Source organism: Ananas comosus, linkage group 6, assembly GCF_001540865.1.
Source record: "Ananas comosus cultivar F153 linkage group 6, ASM154086v1, whole genome shotgun sequence".
In the NCBI taxonomy this organism is placed as follows: Eukaryota; Viridiplantae; Streptophyta; class Magnoliopsida; order Poales; family Bromeliaceae; genus Ananas; species Ananas comosus.
Window position 1 is genome coordinate 5,708,645 of NC_033626.1, and position 22,043 is coordinate 5,730,687.

General features: G+C 35.6%; 1 protein-coding gene across 2 annotated transcripts; it reads left to right on the top strand.

Moving 5' to 3' along the window:
* On the top strand, positions 703–21,300 carry LOC109711858. 2 transcript variants are annotated; one of them, XM_020235173.1, is made up of 4 exons: positions 703–846; positions 938–1,031; positions 19,010–19,987; positions 20,832–21,300. In XM_020235173.1, exons 3-4 carry the CDS (start codon positions 19,068–19,070, stop codon positions 20,866–20,868), a joined length of 957 nt encoding a protein of 318 aa, XP_020090762.1. In that variant the 5' UTR covers positions 703–846; positions 938–1,031; positions 19,010–19,067; the 3' UTR covers positions 20,869–21,300. The 2 variants fall into 2 exon arrangements, with proteins under 2 accessions (XP_020090762.1, XP_020090761.1); XM_020235172.1 differs by having other exon boundaries at positions 19,035–19,987.

The following is a 22,043-nucleotide window of genomic DNA, read 5'->3' on the forward strand; positions in this document are numbered from 1 at the left end:
CGTGCCTCCGCCGGCGCCGAAGACTCTGAAAAGGAAACGTAGAAACAGGGGCGTGAGAACTATATTAAAGACCAAAATCTCGATTTGACCTAAAAGAGGCTTTTTGTAGAAAATAGGTTTGAGATGAAATCCGAGCCTCTAGGACGGCGCAGGTGTAATCTTGTAAAACAAATAATAATCTCAAATTTTTGAGTAACTTTTTTTGTCAAAATGAATAAAACTTGAACTGTACCTAACTTTTTATTTTACTATTTAATATTTTAGTTTATTTGATTACATTATTTGATAGTTCGTTCATTCAAATAACTACTTCTCAATTAAAATGAACAATAGAGCTAAATTTTATAACAGAAGGATTGCTAAGTAATACAAATCTGAATATTTTAAAAATTGGATAGCAAATAAAATTTTTAAAAATTAGATAGTGAGATTATTGTTGGATAAGTTTCATATACTTTTCCTGTAAATTTTGTATATTTCAAATCATTTCAAAATTTTGATAAATAATAGCTGAAAATGTATGGAGACCCCCTCGACTTTGAAAATTTCGATTGAGACCACTCTTAATTTTCAATCTATTGAAATTTGATGAGTTTAGTCAAAAGAATTCATAAAAGAAAAAAAGAAATTATAGTTGAGGTATCCATTTCAGAATAAACTATAGTTGAGGCGGTTACTATATATTTTGACCTCTTCGTCCTCCTTCCCAGCCCTGTCTCCTCTTCTTCTCCCAGAGTAAGACGATTCCTCCACGCAAACCACAAAAAAAAAAAAAAAAAAAAAAAAAAAAGAGGTATAAATTCCGACCGCGTATTGAGATAAAAACGATCTCTCCCCATTCCCCAGGTACGAATCTCTCTCTCTCTCTCTCTCTCTCTCTCTCTCTCTCTGTGATCGATCTATGTGGTGGGATTTGATTTGATTTGAATCGAACTAGATCATCGTCGTCGTCGTTAGCGCCATGGCCTCGAAGCGGATCCTCAAGAAGCTCAAGGATCTCCAGAAGGACACCCCCATATCATGTAGCGCAGGTGCGTCTCTCTCCGATCGGAACCCTAATTTCGATCTGTTTTGATCTCGATTTGAGCTTATATCATGTAAATGTGCGATTCGAGCCATGGTGCGATCTCTGTGACTCTGTTAGAATTAGGTCTTCGAAGACATTAACATAAAAAATTTACTTTTTCAAATTCGGGTTTTTACACTAATATAAAAGAGATTACTTCTTCAGGTCCCTGTTCCTTCTTGGATTTCTAGGCCTTTGAAGGGATTAATTTAAAAAAGACGACTTTTTAAGGTTTGAATTTTAGATTAAGAGCATGTGTACTTGGTAATGAACAGCTTGATGTTGAGTTTTGCTTGTGTGCTCCGTATTCAATTACTTTTAGTAATTTAGTCTTGGTAAGAAACTTTCAACTTTTCCTATGGATGGCCTGAGTGAAATAATCAGTAAAAACTTTCACCTTTTCTCTTTCCTCCTTTTGCAACTTGTTTATAATTTGGGTTGCTATGGATGAAAGATAGGATAAGAACATATGGTGATTCGTGCTAGTTACATAGAGTTTGCAGTTGCGTAATTTTTGACATGAATTGATATTTTGTGGGGATTTGTAAGATGATATCTAGATGGTTGATGGTTCTTCTAGTTTTTTGGTTCCACGGGATAGTAAACTATGTTTTCAAAATTTGGGAGAAAGCCAACTGATTATTGGTACTTTAGGCAATGGTTTTTCTAGTGTAATTTCCTTCCATACTTAGTGAAAACGGTCTTTAACTTAGATAGCAGAGTGGGGCACATTATGTGCTGATGCCTTCATGCCTCAATTTAAGCTTGTTTGGGCATAAGAGAGGCCAATATAAAAAATATTGTTGTGAGAAATGCTCATGGTTCTATAAAGGCCTAGCTGCCTTCGTTTTTCTTTGCATGGGTTTCGGGGAGGTTTCAGCATGAATAATTTGTGAAAATATTTTCAATCTGACTAACAATTCTCTACACTAGTGTATGTTTTTGTTGCACCCTTTTGAATGATCGCTTGTTTAGTTGATCTTGCTACTCTATTAGTGTTTAAATACATGTGTGTTGTGCAATCTTTCAATTATAATTTGGTACTAGAGAAATTTTCTTGTCTTTGGTTAATAAACTTCATAATTTTTTAATATTGGCGGCAAGTATAACTTGGTACTAAAAGAAATCTGTACTTTTGTGAAAGGGGCAATTTCATGATTACACTTGTAAAATTTAAAAATATCATAGATACCCTTCAAAATTTTGAAATATCATCAATACCCTCTCAAACCTCAAATTATCTTGAATACCCTTGTCATCATCCTCTATTTGCTTATGTTAATTTTTATAGGATAAAATGACATTTCTACCCCTAATTGTTGGTGAGTAAAAGTGTATAGAGACCCCTCACCTATAGGTATATTTTAAAATAGACCCTTTCAATTTTTTTTTAAGGCCTCTTAAGCTTTTAGTTTTTTTTATTAGGTTTTTGCATGTTGTAAAATTTCTTAATCTAGATAATCTCAGTCATTAATTTACTAATCTTTTAAAAAAATTGGCTAATAAAAATCATTCAATTGTAAAAAGAAAATAAAATTAAGAAGTTGTACATAAAAAAAAAAAAAATTAAAGGGGTTGTTCAAATGGCCTATAGGTGAAAGGAATTTTACGCACTTTTATTTTACTGTAGAAAATAAATTTTATATAAATGTCACATGAAAAATACTTTACTATCAAGAATTTTGGCTATCTTTTTTTTTTGTGTAATGTATATAAATTATTATAGAATTAAAAAATAATTGACTCTTGAGGTAACACTGAATACTAATATTGATAGTTATATGTCATGATAAACTATGTAATTTCACAGCGAAAAATTAAAAAGGAGCATTTTATATTTAGTAAACTATAAATATTTTATTGAAAATTTTAAAAAGTAAAGTTTAGTTAGTATACAATTCAAAATTTAGAACCAATCATTTAAACTTTAAATTTTATTCTTTGTTAAATTGATATTTGGGGCAAAAATGGCATTTAAAAAATAATGGATAATGTATTCATGAGTATTTTTAATATTTAGAGGGATATTGATGATATTTTCAACTTTAGAGGGGTATCTATGATATAATGGCCTCCAAGAGGGGTACTAGTGAAATTTTCCCTTTGTGAAATATTGTTATTTTGTTATTGTATTAGAAAACTATGATTTAGACTATTGTGAAGAGGATCTAATAGAAATAGAAACTGGATTTATAAATTAGGAAAAGCTGCTATTAAATATTGGTTTCATAAGAAATCAACAAGATGTAGATAAGATTATTCATCAGTTAGACAAACTTTAAATTATGGGAGAAAATCCAATAACGAAAATTTATCTATTACTATGTTATAATTAAAACGTAGCAACACTGAGCCTTGGGTGGTGGAGGCTTGTGTGGTGTCCTGAAAGATTAGCTGTCAAAATGACTATTGTAGCAGTAGTTGGTTGACACATTTATAAAGTGTTGAGACTAGTAAAAGTCATTTAAGCGCTAAATGGATGCGAAAACAGACTCAGAGCACTGAAACCAGCTAAAACTAAAGTTTTGGTAGTTTCGGGTGCAACCTAGTGCCCAGATCCTCAGTGCAGTGCTATTTCTGTTATTGTAGACATCTTAGGCCTTCATTCGGGCGCCCGATTGTGAGCCCGAATTAGGTTGGACTTCTTCGTGATTATCAATCTACAATGACACGTGGCTAGTGGTAAGTACTGATACAGGCACGTTAAGGTTTTAAATCCTCTCTGCTGCGAGTCCGATTCTAGGTCCAGACTATGTTTTGGGCGGATTCGAACGCCCAAAAGTTGGTTTAGGGCGCCCGGATCTTCGATTTTCTATGGTGACAGGTTAGCTTATATTTTTCTTGGGCCTCATCGTACCTTGCCTAGACCTCTATAAAATCTTGTGGGCGTCCTCCGTTGACTCTTTTCCCTTCTCTTTCACTTTGAACTCCAAATCCATAGCATTGACTCCTCCAATTCCTCAAAATCTTCTTCCTAGGAAGACTGTCCATATGGGCAGATGAATTTTGTATTTGCGGTAGGGCTATACACTCCGTAGGCAAGGCAAGTTTCAAAAAATATTTGTCATTTTTTGCAAACCCTGATTTTCAAACTGTACCTTTTTCTTAAAAAGGTTTACAATTACGACCTCGGGGCATGACAATATATTTTACTCCATACTCATTAACCTCAGCATGTTTTGGTTCAAAATTAGTGGCAGGTTGGCAGCTCGCTTACCTGTCCCATCAGTACCATCCTTCTCCTCTACATTGTTAGTATTAATACAGAAATCATTATTAGTAATACTATCCTCATCAGTCATCACCATCACCAAAATTTGCTCCATTCATGCTCACTATTACTTTTTGAATTATCTTTGGCTCTTTTTTCATCGTATTATCTTCAACTCCTTCAATTATATTTTCATCAATAGGCTTACTCATTCCATTATATCTCCAATTCTTTCATTCATGAAAGCATTACTAGGCTCACTTACCGTATTATCACCAACTATATTTGTCTTTTGCTTCACTTGCTTTCCCTGTCCAGCTATAATTTTATGGAACTCATTCTCAGCTCTATTGATTTTTTCTTTACTTGCTCCCTTTATCCAGCCACATCACTATTGAACTTATTTAAACTCTCTTCATCTACTATTTTAGGATATACTACGTAGAGCACAATAACACAAATTCCTTATGGCATTTGAGCATCTATAATAAAGCTTTATCATCATCCACAAGTTTCACACCAAGGATGAAGGTGCCGCCCCGTGCCGTACGGCATGGGGCATGCCGTACCGTGCCCCCAAGAAGGAGGCACGGTACAGGGGGGGTCTTGGACCCCCCCGGGTGCCGCGGCACAAGCCGTGTGCTGCTCGAGACAAAGCGGCACGCGGCCATGTGCCGCGGCACTATGCCGCGTGCCGCCCTATTTTTTTCTTCTTTTTTTTTGGCTTTTTGGCTTTTTTTTTTGGTTTTTTCTTTTTTTTTTTTTTGGTTCTCTGGGATACAGAGCCTTCGCTCGGCCATCTATATTGCCTTTTTTTCACTTTTCTTTTATTTTTTTGACATTGTGTTGTCTTTTTGTCAACTTTTTTTTTTTCTTTTTTGGCTGATGCCTTTTTTTTTTTTTGCCTTTTGGCTTTTTCTTTTGACTTTTTTTTTTCTTTTGTTAAATTAAAAATTTATAATTTAACTTCTTATTTATCAATATAAAAGCAAATTTTTAGTTGACAAATCCGATCCATACCGCGGGGGCACAGACATCTATTTTTTCTTCGCAAATTATTTTGTCAAAATTTATCGCACCGCGAAGTTTTCGATGAATCAGGGGAACAAAAATCGATCTCCTAAACAAATTTTGATCAGATATTTTTTAAAAGAATAAAAAAAAATATGGATGTAATTGTGTACTATTCTGGTTGTTCTAATTATTATATACTTCCTAATCGAATCAATATATAGAGTTTGAAACGTTTTTAGAAAAAATAAAATTTTCTGTCATTTTATCTGTTATAATTTTTTAAATTCTAAAAAAATTAAAAACAAAAGAATTTTCAGATGTTACAGCAAGTATAGTTGTACTTTTCAAATAAAAAAAATAAAAACAAAAGAATTTTAATTTTTATTCTACATCAAGTATAGTTGTACTTTATATACAAAATGCTTACATGCATGTTAATTGATGAGTATAATAAGCTATACATAGAAAAAATTAATAATAATTTGTCTAAATCTTTCAAAATAATATTATAAAAACTTATTGGAACAAAAAAAACTTAAATAAATCTGTGCCAAAGCGTGCCAGTAGGAGGTCGTGCGTATCTGTCGGCACGCAAGCGTGCCACGTGTCGACACGCAAGCGTGCCCGTGCCGTACCGTGCCAAGGACGTAACGGCACGCCCTCGTGCCACGGCACTTTAAACCTTGTTTCACACCATTAGTTATATCCACAATATAGTGTAATATATCGTTGATGACATATGATATTTTGCTCTACAGTATTCTATTATAGGCTTTCCTTTAAAAATCCACTATAGTGAATTTTAGGAGTTTTTATCTCCACCTATATGGTAGAATAAAGTTATTTTTTAGTCTATATAGTGGAATAAACTGATATACAAATGCAAAAAAGATTAAAATATATTTATCATCCACTAATTAAATGTACATAAAAAAATGAGAAGAAAAATAATTAATTAGAAAGCAGTGAGACCTCATATAATTAAGTTGTTAGAGCTCAAATAGTACATTTAAATTAAAACAAAGATTTAAATATTACATAAAAATTATTAAAATATTTGGGGACCACTAGAATTTTATATTAGAAGATATTAAACCATACTTCAAAATAACTAACAATAGAACAAAACAACACAGAACCACAAAGACCAAAGAAATTGTTCGAACCATAAGGATGCCAAGGACCACATGAAGTAAAATAACACCTCATCTCTAAAATCTAAATATACATATGAGTGAGGGGCTTTTTCATTCAAATGCGATCTTCTTCCCTAGTTCAACTTGCTCGCCTTCGTCCTTGGTTCGAAATTGCTCGTCTTTCTCTTGTGGTTCGAGCAGGCTCATCTTCCTTCCCGAATCAAACCATAGATCTCCTCTTCAAAAAAGAGAATTACGATAACGAAAAGAAATAAATGACAGACAACTACCACTCTCTCTCCAATAAAAGGCAAGTGCATTATCGTCATATATCGCCCGCTCCATTAATGGCATTGCCTCCTAAAAATATTTTTATAATTGGAAGGGAAAACGTGTAAATTTTTGAAAGTCGGGTAGGAAAGTGAAAAAATAAATATTTATAGAAAAATTTTGTATTATTTAAACCAAAATTTTATACTTAAATTTAATTTAATTTATAATATAACGTGCAATGCACTTGTAATGTACGTAAGAAAGAGAAAACAAGGGAAAGAGAGGTAAGCTTTCTTCTCCGACTCTCTCTCTCTCCTCCCTCCGTGTTTCCCTTTCTGACACGGCAAAAAGAAGGGAAGAGATCTAGGGTTAGGGTTTTCAACTCCCCGCGACCGTTCCCTCCCCATTCTCTGATCCCCGAGATAGAAGGTTTCGTTATTGGATCCCCTCTTAATTAGATGCTATATTTTGTAATTGTTATTTTTCGGCGATGATCGATAGCTGATCATCTTTGATCAATGCTGATCATCTTTGATGGTGAGATGTTGCATAAGATTTGAATTTCGTTTGCTATTCTTGTGGACTTGATTTCGTTGTATTATATGGTGTCCTTTTTTGTGGGTTTTCTATTAATTTAGGTTATATCGGGTTTTTAGTTATAAGTTATTTAATCTCATCTGGATGGCAATAAACTTCATCAGAAATCTGTATACTGCTCATATTGATTGCCTCTACTATTCATGATGATCCTTCTTTTGTACAGCTTGTTTGGGCATAAGAGAGGCCAATATAAAAAATATTGTTGTGGAAAATACTCATGGTTCTATAAAGGTCTAGCTGCCTTGGTTTTTCGTTGCATGGTTTCCGGGGGAGTTTCAGTGTGAATAATTTGTGAAAATATTTTCAATCTGAGTAACAATTCTCTACACTAGCGTATGTTTTTGTTGCGCCCTTTTGAATTATTGCTTGTTTAGTTGATCTTGCTGCTCTATTAGAGTTTAAATGCATGCGTATTGTGCAATCTTTCAATTGTAACTTGGTACTAGAGAAATTTTCTTGTCTTTGGTTAATAAACTTCATAATTTTAGGCTCGACAGCATTTTTATTTGATTTTTGATGGAGCTTGTTATGCTAACTATACCTTTTAGCTGCATGTAGAACCATCTAATAAACTTAAGGTCAAGGTTGTAAATAGCTGATAGTGGGCGTATGGCATTTAGACGGTCTTAGAGCAGAAAGCAAATAGTGGGTGCCATAGCGAGCACTATGAACCCATAACAGGTTTTAAAAATATACTTAATATGTCTATATTCCCTTAGAAAATACATATGATTTTGAAGAAAAGACAACCAACTATTGCAATCTTGTACATATTTAATGTCGTTATATATTAGACTAACTTCAAAATTTTATGATTTAGGCATTTACCAAACCAAAAAGACAAAAAAAAATAGCAAATATGTAATCCATTTATAGAATTTGATCTTTTTTTTTTAACTTCAAAACCTGATGTAATAAGACAATTTGACCGGTTTGCAATTTCCAAGCTTTTGGGCCCATAGCTCACTTCGGCCCCTCTTTATAACACCCATTTTAGCGGCCCTAGTATCGCTAAAGTGGACGCTATGAACCCAATCCGCTAAATCCCACTCTAAACGTTATGGCGTTGCGGTAGCAAGACAAATCCACTATAGCGGCCGCTATAGTAGGCGTAGCAACCGCTAGTTCATCCAACTTGATCAAATGATAACAATAGATATGTAGTTGCACAAACTAGATAATTAGCCATTCAATATATATGTCTGTTTTGTTAGTTCTATTATTAAAATAGTAACAAAAAAATATGCTAACAATTTAATAGAGAAGGAAAAAAAATCATATTTTCTATCGCCTTTGTTGCTTAATACTAGATTGACAAATTAGATGAAAGAGAGTAAATACTATGTGAAGATAGAACGAGAGGGAGTGCCTTCTACCATTCAAGAGCAAAAAGGTTGATGAAATGACAAATTGAACAGAGATTGGCGTTTTTCTCACTCTTTTCCTTCTTTTGAATAGGTTTGGACATAGCTTTTAAAAAAATTTTAAGTTTCGATCATTTTAGAGCAAAAAAGAACCTGGCCGTATCCCCCCTGTATCCCCCCCGTATCCGAGCCGTATCCGATATTTTTTTATTTTTTAAAAATGTCGGATACTTCATTCTCGTATCGGACACGTATCGGGCGCATATCGATATCCGATACGTATCCGATACGTGTACGGCATGAAATTTGAAGTTTCTGTGCTTCATAGGGTTTAGCTTTGGGGCACTGGAGTAAAGATTAGTATCAACAAGGATTTAAGTGCCATGACACGGGATTATGACCGATGCTCTACAAAATGCACAGACACCTATATATATGCTTGATCCAATGCAGTAGCATTTGTTATAGAAATATGCAAGTGCTGTATGTAAACACAATTATTTAGTTGTTTTAAATTGTGCAATTTTCAATAGTGTTATATTATTAGTAAGCAACAAGGTTGTCTGGTTGATCTGCAAGATTAAATATGTTTTGTTTCGAAGATGAAGATACATTTGGATGCAATCTCATTATTTTGAAGAATGCAGGAGAGTCTATTGGATTAAAAGCTAGCATATATCAGTGTAATTTCATCCAGTTCTGATAATAATGTTGTAAATCTGATCCACCTTATAAAACAATTCTAGGCTATTTTTATTTTCTTATACATAGCACCTTCATCTTTTTTTTTTCCCCTATACAAAGCACCTTCATCTATTTTTTGGTCCTTTAGGAACTTTTGGATAAAGATGGGACCGTTTTGTTGTCTTCCTATGGCTTCAATTGGATGAATTAAGAAGGTTCTTAGGCAAGGTTTTAAGTGCCCATCGGCACGGGCCGTATCCACCGTGCCGTACCGTGCCAACAAGATACCGGCACAATATAGACCCCGCGCCAATGGCACAGCTCAAAATCCTCTATTCTTTAAATTAGTAAGTCATTTCCTCAATAAAGTTCAAAAGATGTGATAAAAAGACATAATAAATAGTTAAATATTTGTTGCTAAAGAAAATAAATATTTCGTGCTATTATGTGTTGGCACACAAGAATTTTTTTGACCGGCACGGCTCGGCACGCACCGTGCCGTACCGTGCCGGCAAGTTTCCGGCATGACCCCGTGCCACGGCACTTAAATCCTTGTAACTTAGGCTTGTAAGATTGACACTGGAACTCCTCAGTTGACTTTTTTCTCTTTGTGCTCAATTTCTCTTCTACTGAAAAGTTAGAAGTTTCATTCGTAATGCAATATATGAAACCAAACCATAATTTTCCTTGTAGGTCTTGTCAATATTGCCTTAATATTTTTTTACTTGGGCTTCTTTGGGGCGCGTAGTGTTGACTCCTCATCCCCATGCCATATTTATACTGCAGTTGTTGACAACATATAGTTTTAAGCCTTAGTGAATGTTTGAAATCATTAGCTTTTGGCTTTTTTTTTTTTTTTTTCCTATACTACATGCAATGGTTAGTCAAATAAGCCCACGAGTAGAGAAACTATGTAAAATCTTGGCATCTACACATCTATGGAGTCTTTGTTGCCGTGAAACTTTTTTAGCATTTTTATGAACCTCTATGTCACGGAAGCGGGAATATTCCCCTCGTGTCTATATCGGACATGAGTCCAACACGGATGGCCACAGACGTGTGCTCAATGGATGTCCATGGTGCGTCTCATTAAAAAGAAGACGTGTTGTGATGTTGTGATGGTCGCGGCATTGTGACCACCAGGTTTAGCCTAGAACCGTTAAAGGGGAAAAATTAATAATTTTGTATGAAGATTAAAAAGAAACCAAAAAAAATCACCAATAATCCTTTCATCTATCTCCAACCTCCAACAAAGTCTCTCTCTCTTAGGGATGTCAACGGGTCGGATTCGGGGCGGATTTTTAAAAACCCCCGAACCCGAACCCGACTTCCAAATCCGAAACCCGAACCCAAACCCAAACCCGACGGATTTTAAAAATCCATATCCAAACCCGAACCCGACGAAAAATTCAAAACCCGAACCCGAACCCGAAAACCCGAACCCGAATCCAAAACAAATCCGAATCCGACCAAAAACCCGAAACCCGATTCTAGACCCGAAAATCCAAACCCGAAAATAATATTTACCAAATTTCGAAACATATTATACAAAAAACTAAAAACAAAAGATTTCTAAAAAATTTTTAAAAAATAGTTTTATTACCCAACAACCCACAAGATCCAAGAGAGTAAAAAAAAAACTAATTAAGAGAAAAATAAAACGAAAATTTCTTAAAATTTTTAAAAAAGATAGTTCCATCGCCCAACAACCTACAAGAACTAAAAGACTAAACTTAAAAAATAAGGAAAAAAAAGACATATATGAAGAATAAAAAAAATCCACATCAAGGAAGCAACTTTAATTTTTAATTTTTTTTTATAAAAAATCCTCACCTTTTTTCCTCTTAGGTTTGAGGTTGTGGTTCTTGGAGAGAAAACAATAAGCCAAAATACCCTATTGGAGAAGAATAAATAAGAGACTACACAAGTCTACCACCACTTCTCTAGTTCTCTTTTTAAGGTTTTAACTATTAGGGTTTGGAGATGAAGAGGGTTTAGGAAATAGGAAGGCTTTGAAGTAGTAGCCTTTTGAGGTTTTAACTATTAGGATTTGGAGATGGAGAGGGTTTGGGAAATGGGAAGGTTTTGATTTTTGAATATTAGGGTTTGGGTTATAAAGATATATATGTATTTTGGTTTAGATTATAAAAGTGTAAGTGTTTTTTTGGCCTTTATATTCCGATCTAATGGTTTGAATTTTTTTTTGTATATTATATCATATTAAATTTGTTCGGGTTCGGGTCGGGTTCGGGTCGGGTTTGGGTTCGGGTTTTCTAAAAATATCCATACCCGAACCCGAATCCGTCGGATTTTTTCTTATATCCATACCCGAATCCATATCCATTTACATCGGATAAAATCCGCTCCCTTCGGGTTTGGATTTGGTTAAAATTCGGCTATCCATATCCATTTACATCCCTACTCTCTCTCTCTCTCTCTCATCTATCTCCAACCTCCAACAGAGTCTCTGTCTCTGTCTCTCTCTCCAAGTCTGTTACAGAGGTGAACCATCTTTTGATGGATTGGGGTTTTATCTCTATCTTTTAAAGGTACTCTTTTTCACCTCATTATTTGGAATAGGATTTTGAAATTTTTAATTTTTTATTTAGGGTTTTCACTTTCGTACTAATTGTTTAATTTTTTTTTTTATTTTGCATACAATTTACACCTTTTCATCCTATTCTTATAAACTCACCATTGTTTTAAATTAGAGATATATTTTTTACATTTTTTTTAATTTAAATCTTATATGATAAGGATTAGATTCCTCAATTCTTTTTTGCTTGCTTCTTTTGGGCATACACAATATAATATGGTATATTTTTTGGCTTTTTAGGGAATGCATAAGAACTCTTTTTGGACGATGCAAATAAATCATGTATGGTGGAGAACTTCTTTCCTTAAGATATACATGAACTTCTTTCCTTAAGATACACAAAATTTATATCTTATATATAATAAATATATTTATTATATTAAGATATTATATTTCATTAGCCATATCCCTGCCGTGTTCGTTCCTAATTTTTTTTGAGCTGCCAAGTTGTCATGTCCAAGTTGTGTCGTGTTCTATGGTTGTGTCTGTGACGCCTAGATTGTGATTGAATAAACCTTTCACATTTGACAATCCAGCTTGAAATTCTCAATTTTCATCTTTACATGCAATTCCAAATCCCTAATTTGAGCATGCTCATTTATCCCCTATTAGGTTCTCATGTGGTTGCTGGGTATTTTTGTTTGGTAGACATTGCTGTGCTTTGTTATGATATCCAAATTTCTACAGTACCTTGGAATCAATTTGGTGGGATTATTCTCATTGTTCTCTTCTATAAATATATGTATGGGGCATTAAGGTACGCAGATCCCTATTTGATGGCCCTAAATATCGTCCTCAAATTTAGGATACATAATCGTGAATTACTTATATTTTGCCTTTGTGCAAAAATTTGGTGAAACTCAGATTAGTGGCATCCTATGGGGTACGGGGTAAATATGCCAGACTTATTCAAATCTGCTGTGCTTTTATAGATGGTTAATAGAAATTTCAAATGTTAAGAAAGAACTACTTGAACATTTTGATTGTTTCAATCTATGTTGCACAGATACGGATATGGGGATATGGATACGACACGATACGGATACGGTGATACGGCAATTTCTAAAACTTCTAGGATACGATACGCAGGATATACTTGAATAAAATATTATTTTAAATATATTTAAATATATATTGATTATATGTAATGATATATTGAGAACAATCAGAATATCTGGACTATATTAAGGAATATATTCTAATATGCATTAACTTGTATAATTGTTCTACATATATTCATAAAAAAAGATAATCAATCATATAAAATAATAATTCAAAAAGTATCAAACCAACTATCATCCAACTTGATCAAATGATAACAATAGATATGTAGTCGCACAAACTAGATAATTAGCCATTCAATATATATGTTTGTTTTGTTAGTTCTATTATTAAAATAGTAACGAAAAAATATACTAACAATTTAATAGAGAAGGAAAAAAAATCATATTTTCTCTATAGCTTTTGTTGCTTAATGCTAGGTTGACAAATTAGAAGAAAGTGAGTAAATATTGTGTGAAGATAGAACGAGAGGGAGCGACTTCTACCATTCAAGAGGAAAAAGATAGATGAAATGACAAATTGAACAGAGATTGGCGTTTTTCTCACTCTTTTCCTTCTTTCGAATAGGTTTGGACGTGAGCTTTTTAAAAAATTTTAAGTTTCGATCATTTTAGAGCAAAAAAGAACCTGGCCGTGTCCCCCCGTATCCCTCACGTATCCGAGCCGTATCCGAGCCGTATCCGATATTTTTTTATTTTTTAAAAATGCCGGATATTTCATTCCCGTATCGGACACGTATCGGGCGCGTATCGGTATCCAATACGTATCCGATACGGGTACGACATGAAATTTGAAGTGTCCGTGCTTCATAGGTTTCAATCAACCGCCTACCTCCTAATTCCATCAATTTTCTATATTGCATGCGACTTGACTCTTCAAAATTTAAGTCATAGCCCGCTTATTTTGAATGCCTATATGAGTTTGAGTGTTTGAATAATTATATTTCATGTGAATTACAGTTGTTATTTATTTATTTATTTATTTTGTGAAAATAAAGGGTCATCTCTTTGGAAAGGGTATTTACCTCATAAAAGAAGATTTTTGTCCTCTTAAATGGACACACATCTTAGCAAAGTTCTTTTGATGTGATAAATGTGCTGACACCACTGAACTTTTAATCCTTTCGAAAGCAGACTCCCGTAACTTCTTAAATCTTAAATCTTGCGGTAAGAATGTTGTTTCTTCAACTATATATGTTTGTGAAGATGTTAGAAGATTGCAATGTAACATGAAGTTAAGGTGGTTAGATTTAAAAATCAAGTTTAGGTATTTTTGCAAAACCATGACAGTTCAAGAGCTGATAGTACATTTATCGCTCTCGTCTTATATTTTAGATTTGGAAATGATTTTCTTCTATTTCTAGCTTTCGAAGTGATTCTTCTATTCTCACTTGAAAGCCATCTCCCCTCTTACATGTGACCTAGATAGAGGTCTTAAATATGGAAAGAAATTATCTTACATAGTCACATGATGGAAGGGAATAGAGATGAAGAGTTTCACTTATGCGGCTGAACCAGCCCAATGTTAATGCTGCAAGCAACCCAAAGTTTGATTGGGGTGAAACTTTTTTTGTTCCAATTAGATCCTTTGTAGATGAGGTGAATTGAAGTGACTAATTTGGGTTTTCTTGAGCATGATAGGACTCCAAATTTATGTCCAAATCGTACAATCGGAGTTCCTACTCGTGGGATTTTGTGAGAAAGCTCTACATACACGTAGAGCTATAACTCATACTTTAGGACCTTAGCTGAAATGCTGAGTCAATCATGATGCTTTTAAATCTATTTGAAATCAGTAAATGAAGATGCAAAAGACGGATTATCGCCAATTTAGCTTACTAACTGTATAACATTGAATCAGATAAATAATTGTAGTTCCTCTGTTACTAATTCTCATGTTACCATGCACCTGACAAATGTATAAGGTCATAGCATGATGTCTCATTGACAATCGAGAGTTAAATACCAATGCAATACAGAATAAGGTTAGCATTTTTGTCATGCCTTGGGTTGCAGCGGAACCCGGCTCGTCAACAGATCCGTGGCATACACGGGAAGTCCCGTGTATACGGCGAAAGAAGTACTTGAAAGCAATCCCAGAAGCTATAACTAGCATATACCAGTTGAAGTAAAATAGCTAATGACTAAACTATAATCCACTATACATACATAGGCCCAAAAATTAGAACAAATAATACATTTTCACCAAGTACAAAACCATCTCTCACAACCGAAAGTAACTACAAGAACATTAGTATGTACAATGAACTACTCCCAAAATCAGCTACTACGGGTGCTCCTCTAACTCAGTTAGCCAGTTAGCATGTGAAGGTAGGGAACTAACTAGCAACTCCACTCCCTTACCTCGATCAGATGCGGCAACAGGGGTGGAGGGCTCTGCAAAAAAAGATAGCATTAAAGGGCGTGAGAAGTGAGAACTATTAAAAACAAGTAGTTCTCAGTTGGTACCGTCATTAATGACGACAAACTATCCACTAGGTCTACTAGAGGCAAAAGTAAGGAACTAGAAGATAGTACAATAAAAAGTATTAAAAGCTGGAAAAGAATCTACAACTACGATGCCTCTATACTACTAATGCTCAAAAGAAAACAACAAGATGTACATGAATGCATTAATTAGCTAACGGTACTCACTATCCAAACCCAATCCAAATGACGGCCTCTAAGATCCAGTCAAGAGTGCGCGAACCTATTACCACGGCACCACCCTCGAGGGTGGTCGGTCAAAATGTAGGTCGTCCGAAAGGGCTGTTGTCATACCAACGCATAAAAAGCGTAGTCTCTGTTGAGCTTAAATCGGACTCATGCAGGTTGTAATCAATGCGATCAAATCATAAAACTCTAACGTACGTGCCCTAGGCACAATCCAATGCAACACGTGATCTGGGACTTACAATTTAGTCTATCAACTGCTATAATAATCCTCTCGGTCCATCAACACGGGCATAAAGTCATTCCTACACTAATCCAAATGCTCACAACCCTCTAACCAGGGTGAAAAACAGGTAAAAATAGCTAACGAAACAAAATTTTTAACGATGGAGTATCGGGGGTGGTATAGTGCAGATTTTATACATGTTCATAGTCCATTTTCAGGATATAATTTTCGACATGCAGGTTTACTAGTACTAGCTCTAAACCAGAAATTCAGTATCACACATACATTTTCATGATTCTAAACTAAAACATATAGATTTAAACCAAATATATGTAGCATGCAGGAATTTGCTAGATATAACCGGAATTCCGTCGTTTTTGATAAATTAAACACCTCGGGAGATAATCCAAACACGGCAGGGACTCGGCCACAAATACACCTCTCCACAATCCAATCCCAGCAGGAAATTAGTCAAGAAAGCTCCATAAATCCAGCATGGAAGAAGCTAAGCTAGTCCAGTAACTAAAATACATTAATGCTGGAATTTGATGCAAAAATCAAAATTTTCACTAAATGTAGATCAATCTACCTTGCTATCAGCTGAAGATGGAATTCCCAAGCTTCTCAGCTCCAAAACGAGTGCAAAAGTTCAAGAAATCACATCTCCAAACAAGGAAATTGCTGGAGAAGAAATTGGATTAAAAAATCCATCAAAAACTCAATGCAGGTCTGAAAGCTCAATTTAACTTTAATCTCAGCTCACTGACCTGTAAATCAAGTAGGAGTAGCTTCAAATCCACTAAAAGTGAAGGAAAACCCCACTAAAACCCAGCAACACCATTGTTAGAAAGAATCAGATACGAAAATTAGCAAGAAATCTAACAAATTCCCAAATTCAGCTCACTGCACCTAAATTATAGCAAGAATTCAGTTACAAACCTGTAATCTAGATGGGTAGAAAGGCCTACAAGTTGTCCTCCAACAGCAAGTCCATGAAAAGGACCCAATTCGGCAAATGGAAGTCCCAGCTTCCCTTCAACTGCAACCACACTGCTGGTGCTGCTGCTGTTCTTGCTTCTATCACCAGCCCGCAAGGAAGAGAGTGAGGAAATGGAGCGATTTGGAGGTGGATTGGCTATGGAAAATAGAGTTCACAGTGAAGGGAGGTGACAAAGAGTCGAGGGAAGTATACAATTTTTTTATAAAGGTATAGGTGAGATAGAACAAGCCCAAAGAACAAAAGAAATAAACCTGTTTCTGCAGGAATCACACAATTCAGCGCCCGGAACCGCATTCGGGCGTCTGAAAGCCCTCGCACCAGCGTTCAGAATCCTCTATGGGTGCCCGCTGAGAAGCCCGATCTATCGTAGCAGCGCCCGAAAGTTTTTCGGGTGTCCAGAACCTGCACTCGAAAAACTGAACAACCAACAGCCATGTGTCAGCACTGTGCGATACACTTGCTCATTTCTAGGTTGCTACAGTAACTCCTGGTCGTCCGAAAGGGTCCAAAACTTGTCCAAGGCAAAGCTGAACATCTGGGCGCATGAAACATGATTTGGGCACCCAAAATCTCTTGAAACTTCAGTTTCAAGAGGTTTTGTGATACCGAGTCCCTTTTTGCTTCTATTTGGCACCAAAACGGCTCTGACTCGGCCCGACACTTTACAAACGTGTCGATCAGTAATCTCCACTGCACCCAGACCAGTTACTAAACACTGGAACAACAAGTGATAGTAATATGGTGATTGCAGTTCAGATAAGTAGTAGCACTGGGTCGCGAAGCTGTGAGTACACTTTTTTAAGGTCTAATCAGATTGTATTAGAAGATTATTCTTTATTGATGCTTTCAATGGGCCCATTATGTATATGAGCCAATTTATGCCTAACCATAGCTATCATGGTTTTTTTATAGTTCCGCAATAGAAGCACAGCATTGTGGAGTTAGATGTATGATAAGAAAGTCAGCGGAGTTAGATGTATGATAAGAAAGTCAATTACAAGTTGTGTCTACTTTCCTCATCAATATTTTGCATAACTTCACCATGTACTCATGAAAGAGTAGTCAAATGTAAATATTAAAGCAATGTCTATCACTAAATAGGCATCTTTCTATGTGAATCGCTACTCCATGACTTGATTTTGTAATGCCTATCACTAAATATAAAAGCAAAACCGAAAGAAAGGCAAATTTAGATAGAGCGAGCATACCTTTTATTTTACTATTGGAAAAAGTAGCCAAGTGAAAAATACAAACTCATTAATTGAACTATAAAGAGCAAAAATAGCAAACTTGTTTATCTAATTTTTAGATTTGAGGTTTAATTTATCAAGCCTTAAATGTATCATACATTAGCTACAATTTTAGCAGCAATGTAGTGACATTTCACCTATGTACAGATGTTAAGACACAATACATGCTTTTACTTTAGTCTCATTTTATAAGGGGTTGAATGCTGAAAATACCTTTTGCTTGGAATCACTTTGGGTTTACAAAAGGAATTACAGGTGAACTTTTTGGACTGATACCTTCTAGCGAGATCAGGTTCAACGAAATTAGTAAAACTCATTCTGAGTGAATATAACAGTGAAGGAATTCTAAGTGTAGACTATTGGATATGATCTATTACATACAGAAGTTCTAAATGAATTGATATCTTGACATAGTGCACAAAGTCGTCCAAAATATTATCTCATTGTAATGTTGTATAACGTAAGTCATGAGACTACATAATGCATGGCAGTGGGTCATGAGGACTGTTTCTTTCTTTCTATATGTCGACGTTTCATATTATGTTGATCATGTCTAGTGGTTTCTGTCATAAATTTTACAACATCTTAGAAGGAAATGACGAGTGCAACTTGGCAAGCAATACTGCATGTTTAAATTCCTCTCTTTCTTTTTTTTTTAATACTGTTTGTGCTTTTGCTTTAACTGACCCGAGAATTCTGAATGTGCCAATTTTTTTTGGTTAATTTTGAAAATCTGATATTGTTGAATGCATTTATTATTCCTGTAACTTACACTTTTTGATTATTTTATTTTTTCTTATCATATGGAAGCTTCTCATTCTAAAACTAGTCAAGTCCTGACTGGCTATCATGCAGGCCATTAACTAAGATCTACTTTCAGGAAATAATGACCTTTACTTGATGGAAGCTTGACATGGCTTCAGAAATTTTGCACAAGATGGGCATTAAGCCCAAGCCTGTGGAACCAGAGATACAGTTCGACTGCAACTGGGCGGATGTTACGTGCCCAATCTGTTTAGATTTCCCTCACAATGCAGTCCTCCTAAGATGCTCCTCCTATGAAAAAGGATGTCGTCCCTTCATGTGCGACACTGACCAATCCCGCTCAAACTGCCTCGAGCGGTTCAAAAGCGCTTATGGGCTTCCAGGTTCTGCGAAATCCTCTGCAGCTGCTATCGACACATCATTGGAAAGGATTCAAATTGTTCTATTTAACCCAAACAGTCGGCCGACCTGCCCATTATGTCGAGGAGAAGTGATAGGATGGGCCATTGTTGATGAGGCACGCCTTCAACTTAACCAAAAAAGGCGATGTTGCGAAGAGAATAATTGTTCTTATTTTGGAGACTTTTATGAGCTCCAAAAACACACCCAAATAAAGCATCCCAACTCGCACCCTTCAGAAATTGACCCCAAGCAGCGGCTTGATTGGGAAAATTTCCAGCAGTCCTCTGATATTATAGACGTATTGAGCACCATACATGCAGAAGTACCCCATGGAGTAGTACTAGGGGACTATGTAATTGAGTATGGCGACGAGGAGGATGGAGATGAGTATGAGGACTTTAATAGGGTACGGAGAAATTGGTGGACTGCTTGTATTTTCTCTAGGGTGTGCTGTAGAGCTTCTAGAAACAGGAGTCAATCGAGAGTGAGGGAGCGAAGAGGGGGCAGCGAAAGGAGAAGCAGCCGTCGATCGAGCTATGATAATTCGAATCTCGAGGAGGGACCTGCAAGATCTGTAGATATAGGGGATTACAGGTTTGATGAAATTGTTGAAGAGTTTGTAGGTACAGGAAGTGTGGCATCCAGGAGACTGGCTAGTCAGTACAGGTTTGTATAAATTCTTTTGAAAAAGAAATGTTCCTTCCATTCTTCGGATGATATATCTTTTATGAGAAGATGATTGAAATTACTCCTACTGTTGAGGTGTTAAACTATTAGGCTTCTGTTTACTTTTCTCCATTCAGATCTCTTTGTGAATAGAATGATAGTATACTTCAATCAATAATTTCTGAAAAATTTTTGGCATACTCTCTTCTTGTATGTTTAAAGTAGTACTCCTAGTGGAGACCAGTTTCTTTTTTAAAAACTAGCTCCTCATCATAGAAAAGCATTTGTTTCCAGCCTTCCCATTTGGTATTCCGACTGTTGAGTTTTTCTCCTTTCTTTCAAAATTCAAATTGTAGTAGAAATCATAGGATTTGTGAGTGATTCAGGTGGCACGAAGGGTTTTTGGTATTCAAAATTAAACATAAAATTCCTATGTCCTGATACTGTGATTATCTTCCTTTCTTTCTTGGCAAATTTACAAAAAAATCATTTGAACTTTTAGCTTTCTTCTCAATTTACCACTTAAATGAAAAATTGCGCAAGTTTTAATCATAATTGGTGAAAATTTTTTGGTTAATTGTTGAATTTGGCAACAGAACTTGACGAAAACGGGTTGACAGATGATAGTGGTTATAATAATTGTACAAATTGTCCAATAAACTGCCAAACATGGTTGTTCAGTAATTAGGGGTATCTCTTTTATTTAAAATCTATTTTGTTAGTGGAAACGTACATATTCAAAAGTAAGTGTTGATGATGTGTTTTTTTTTTTTGTAATTTGGCCTTATTTCTGTTTGTTCTTCTTGTTACCCGCTTACTGACGTTTTATTGTTTGTTGAAACAGGGACAGCTTCGGACGATACCGAATACATTCTCATTGACTGATCAACCGACAAAGCTACCTCTACCGGCTGGACGAAATCTGCTTCTCTACATACCTTCTCATTTTGTATCATCAAATTCCATTTCTCGTTTCTCTACATTTGCTTCAAGTTATCAAACCACACATTGATCCTGTGCATAAAAAGAATTGTTAATGCTGTGGCCTTGCTGATTCACCTTTGTCCATTCGCTTAGGATTATTTTCATGTAGATTTCTCTTGTACATATTAGTTGGAATTGTCCCATATCTGATATAATTGAATTTGGCGAAAAACCTGGATGGAGTTGTTGCTGTTGATGTGGCTTCATGTTTGGTCAGGTCATGACTTGTAAGCATCTCAGCTTGGGTTAAATTGTATAGGTTCTGTTGTTTCTCCGAGGACCTGAGTTGATCGGATAAGAAATTGCTTTTGCCCTGTTTGCCTTTGGTCTTTTTTTGGCTCGTGCACTCTTGTTAGTGTTACTGGTTGCTGTACGAAGAGAAGCTTACGCAAGTTTGTGCCTGTAAGTACGGGCCTATTTGTCGCACAAATTTAAATTTTAAAATTTAAAATTAAATTTGAATGTCACGCCCCGGATTATCGCGTTTTTTCGGGCACACCAACAGATCCACCGTATATATAGAAATTTTTTCTATATACGAACCGATAGCTGTACCTGTAAATAAAATCAAGCTACAGCAACAAGATAAGAGTTGCTAAATTGAAAATATATATAAATAAAAAACCTCGAGGATTTTTTGTATATATAAAATGTCTACTACACCACTCGCTCCAGTGAGTACCTAGACAACAAGACCATATGTACAAAAAGCTCTAAAACTACCTGTGGAATGCACTCCTCTAGCACAGCAATCAGGGAAGGGATCTAGCTCGCGACTTCCTTTCCACGATCAGAAACAGCGTCAGCAGCAGCCACGGAAGAAGGCTCTGCAAAAAGGGGTCAACAACTAGGTAACTAGGTATGAAAACTACTACAAAAAGGAGTAGTTCTCAATGGGTACCGTCACCGACCTCAATGGCTCACCGACTAAGTCTACAGAAAAGTGTGCAAGAGATAGTCAGGAATGTTGAAAATCCTACAGTTATATTGTAACACACTAGATCTTTGCAAATTGCGAGGTTCAAGTGTTTGATTTGTGTTCCGAGTTTTTCCACACTTTTTGGAGGGTCGT